This window comes from Hipposideros armiger, unplaced genomic scaffold (genome assembly GCF_001890085.2).
Source record: "Hipposideros armiger isolate ML-2016 unplaced genomic scaffold, ASM189008v1 scaffold_166, whole genome shotgun sequence".
Taxonomy (NCBI): Eukaryota; Metazoa; Chordata; class Mammalia; order Chiroptera; family Hipposideridae; genus Hipposideros; species Hipposideros armiger.
Genome location: NW_017731516.1, coordinates 1,856,732 through 1,861,057, shown reverse-complemented (window position 1 = coordinate 1,861,057; position 4,326 = coordinate 1,856,732). Strand labels below are relative to the sequence as shown.

At 49.9% G+C, this 4,326-nt stretch overlaps 1 protein-coding gene across 2 annotated transcripts in view; it reads left to right on the top strand.

Annotated features, from left to right (window-relative positions):
- Positions 1-651: 651 nt before the first annotated feature.
- LGR5 (leucine rich repeat containing G protein-coupled receptor 5) overlaps positions 652-4,326 on the top strand; it is a 120,532-nt gene continuing 116,857 nt past the window's right edge. For both annotated transcript variants that reach the window (XM_019651759.1, XM_019651758.1), the window contains exon 1: positions 652-1,215. In XM_019651759.1, coding sequence (XP_019507304.1) covers positions 1,004-1,215 — 212 coding nt within the window. In that variant the 5' untranslated portion in view covers positions 652-1,003. The remainder of the gene's footprint in view (positions 1,216-4,326) is intronic.

Below are 4,326 nucleotides of genomic sequence, written 5' to 3'. Positions count from 1 at the left end.
TCTTTCCTGCATTGTTTTACTAAAGGTGACTTCCAGGTGATCCGAAAATACGGAAAAAATAGTCTCTTCGACTCCTCACCCCATGAGTTAGGAAAGCAGGCATTCGAGTGCTTACTCACGAGCTGAATTTATGTAGCCATTAACCCAGCACTTTGATTTTAGAGCTGAAGCAAGCAAGACAGTGAGGCGTGAGGTAAGGATGAAAACGACCACTCGTTGTCCACCTGGGGATGCCTGCCTCCGTATCCTGATAATGTAACTATTTGTCCGGATTGGAGTTTAGATTTTTAAAAAAAAATTTTTTTAAGCTCTCCATGTAGTTCATCCATTATTTGAAATGAGTTTGGAGGAAGCATGCCGCGTCTTTGAATCTCTGCGCGTCTGTCTCTCTGTCCCTCTGAAGCAGGTTTCTTTTGGCTCTCGGATCTGGGTCGCCAGGACGCCGGCGAGTGAGTGAGTGAGCGTGGGGTCCCCTGCCCTTCACGCGGTGCTGAGCGCGGGAACCCGCTCTCCGGAGGCAAAGCCACAGCGCTGAGAACTTGCCTGCTCCGGGCGCCGCCAGCAGCCTCTCAGTCCCGGACTCGGGAAAGGAGGGAGGGGGACGGAGGAGGGAAAGTGGGGCTGGGCGGGGGGTGCCTGGGAAGCCGGGCTGCGCTGACGTCACTGGGCGCGCAATTCGGGCTGGAGCGCTTTAAAACACGAGCGTGCGAGAGGAGATGCTGCCCCACACCGAGCAGGCCGCCTGCAGCAGCAACGCTCACCGCCCTTGCAGCGGCTGCAGCCAGGGCTACTCCGGAGGTCCGCGCGGCTGCAGTGGGCACGGCCGGGCCCCGCGGCTCTTCTCCTCGGTGCCCCCGCCGGGGGCAGGAGCGCGGCGCCCAGCTCTGCAGGCGCCCACTTAGCTGCAGAAGCCCGCGGAGCCGCGTCGGGTGCGCCACGGTTCGCAGCAACCCGAACGCTGCCCTGCGACCGCGTCCGGCTCGCGGCCCCCTGCCCGGGCACCATGGACACCTCCTGGGTCAGCGTGCTCTTGTCCTTGCCTATCTTTCTGCAACTGGCGGCCGGGGGCAGCTCGCCGAGGCCCAGCGCGCTGCTTCGCGGGTGCCCCGCACACTGTCAGTGCGAGCCGGACGGCAGGATGCTGCTCAGAGTGGACTGCTCGGACCTGGGGCTCTCAGAGCTGCCCTCCAACCTCAGCGTCTTCACCTCCTACCTGTAAGTACGCCCCCACTCCACTCCGAAAGGGGGAAAAAGGGGAAGGGAGGGTAGCCCAGACCAGGTTGGAGGCTCCCCGGCTACCGCCTGCTCGGGAAGGGGCGGACCAGTTTGCAAAGGGCGTCTTGGCCCGAAGTGTTTGGGCCGCAGGGAAATGCACGTGTCTCAACGGATAGCACGACCGCACTTGCTGGGCCCGCAGAGAAACGGCTTCAAGTGCAACCCCGGGAAAGCACTGGTGCGCCGCAGCTTCCCGGGAGGGATCTAGGCAGGTCGCAAGGCGAACTCCGCGGAGTGTAGGCATTTGCTTGAAGGGTGGGCAATTGTGCTCCTGAGCCTGGAACTCAAGAGCGGAGTGTCCAGTTGGTCCTTGCCCCAGTCTCGCCTGCCCTTCGCGTCTTGTCGCGTTCCACTAAAGGATGGGCTGTAAAAAACGGCCACAAAAGAGAACTCCAACTTGCTGAGCTGTAAAGGAACTTACTCTGCATCCCTTGCACGGTCGAGTAATGTAACTTTTTTCTTTTCTTTCTTTCATCCCCCCCCCTTTTTTTAAATGAAGTGATTAAAATGTGGCAACCACAAACCCCGATTAGAGCTGCCAGAACGTTATCTTTACCTTTGGCTGCCCGAGCCGCCCTTTGAAGTGCCGGCCGCCACGGTGTAATCTTTAACCATCTCCTCCTCCCGGGAGGAAAAGGGAAGTGGGCTGAAGGCGGCGGGGATGGTAAACAGTGGCGCCAACATCCAAGAGGAGATCTGAAGCGCTCTGTCATCCCTTGGAGATCCTCACACCCCTCTGCCCCCCGCCTCCCAACCTCCAAAGCCCCAACCAGGGAGACAGACGAGGCAGCGGCTCGTTTCATAATTTTGTCTCTGGAAAACCCAGGCCCAGAGGGTAACAGGTGGTTGAGTGGATGAGGTGACTCAGGATGAGGTGACTAAGGCGACTACTCTCCCTCCCCCTAAGGAGAATCTGGGACTCGGTTCCTTCTGGCAGAGAGACCAGAGTCGAGGCCACTCTGGAAAAGGGACACTGATGACCACAAGGTGACACTTTTAGGTTTTAATTGGGAGCACTGCGGTGAGCCCACCCCAAGCCCACGTAATCCCTGTTTCGGCTTCTCTGATGTACCTTGGCAGGAGCTAGTTGGGATGTTTGTGAACTCGTTCTTTCCTCTGTCTAGTTTTCTGGATGGAAGAAACATGACAAGGCTTGCACAACTCTTTCCACTAACGAGTGATTCTTTTTCTGGAGACAGACCGAGGAAGAAGAAAAAATACTTATTTGTTTTAATATTGTGTTCAAAGAGAGGGACCATCCTGCTAGATTTTGGCATTAGTAAGTAGATGGCAGTCTACTAATCTGCCCCTCCTCATCTGCCATAAAACTGTTTTGACTGCTTTCTTTACCTAAAAGAATTACAAAATTATCTATTTCCCCACCAGGTTTCCCTTCAATCACACTCATCGCCCGTGGCAGTGATATTTTTACAATGATAGAAATCTGCTCTCCTAAGTAATTCTCGAAGAATTCACATTTCCTCCTCCTAAACAGCTATTTGTACTACAGAGTGAAATGCTCATCCCCAGTCTATCTGGTTTAACTGCTAAACTCAGTGTTTCAAGAATCATGTGTTTTCCTGGATAGTGAATTGCTGGGAACAGTGCGGCAATTTCACTTAAGTGCCTAGAACTATTCTTCCCTGTCACCCTGAAGAAACTGACAAGAGAAGGATGCAATCCCCCTACTTACCTATTTAAATCATACACTTGTTTTAAAACATGTTTAAGAATACAGAAAATCAATTTATGAGTAGTGTCAGGATGCTTTTCCCCCCCCCTACTTGAAAGAACCAACATTGTTAGGCTTCTGTTACTAAAATTTGGTATGAAATGCTGATTCAAATCATTTCCCACATTCCTCAGATGCATTTAACTGCGTCCTCCATGTGCTCAGGAGACCTTACTGCCATTGTGTCCTATCTATCATTATGGATAACCCCTTGGAGTTAAAATACCATTAGGAAATTAATTGTCATCTTTTTTTCTCATGCTAGCTAATGACAGTCTGCACCCTGGCCTAAAGGGAAATACGCTCATTGCCCTATAAAATATTAAAGTCTGAGTGTCTGTGAAGAAATGTCACAGGGAATGTTAAATACTTGCTTCTAATGGTTAACACTTCAGGGAGTGTAAGTGCAAAATGCAGGCATCAGTCCTGAAGTAAATAACCAAAAGGACGTCTTTCATAATATGTGATTTCAGAATTTGGTCTCTTTATATAGAGTACAAAATGCCGGGGGCATGGAATGCCCTTCCTTCATGAGTTGAGGGTTTTGGGGTCCTTTGTTTCTTGTTTTTACAACCACAGAAAATCTGTGCAGGCATCAAGGGTGGATGGTGCCCTCTTTTGGTTACACCTAGAACTATCTACCCATTTCTGCCTTCATTTGTGTCCTCATCACCTAAAAGAGGAATTTTTATTTACTCATACTCAAATACATAAGCATGTATCTTACTGGTTTTCTCATTTTAAGAAATAACTTCCTTTTGTTCTTGAAAGGAAACACGAAGTCACAGCCCTACTCCACTGGGGCCCACTGGTAATTAAGCTTTGATGAGAGAGTTGCAGTGTGCAAAGACTGATGTGGGTAAAAGGCCAGACTACTATCTGTTTTTGTTTGTAGTAGGTTATCACCATTTATTTGAGTCAAAATGTTATCTCTTAATCTTCCTCCCTTCCCCGCAAAAGAACAAGCATTTCATTTTCTTCAAACAGATTGATGATGGCAAGTTCCAGCTGCACACATTTGGCAAATAGATTTGCCACAATCTGAGAGCTGGCTAGTCAGACTCTTAGGTAAAGAAAGTTTCCTCACTCGCTTCACAGAAAGCTAGAGCTCTTTATGTGCAGTTTTATAATCCTTCTTCTCCAGAAAAGCTAAATCTTAAGCCAGTTCAAACATTAATATTAACTCTCTTTTCTTACTGAAATACATTCCCTAGTAGATCTGTAATTGGACCATGGAACATGGTGGAAACACTGGAAAATCTCAATCTTAATCTCTCTCTCTCTCTCTCTCTCTCTCTCTCTCTCTCTCTCTCTCTCTC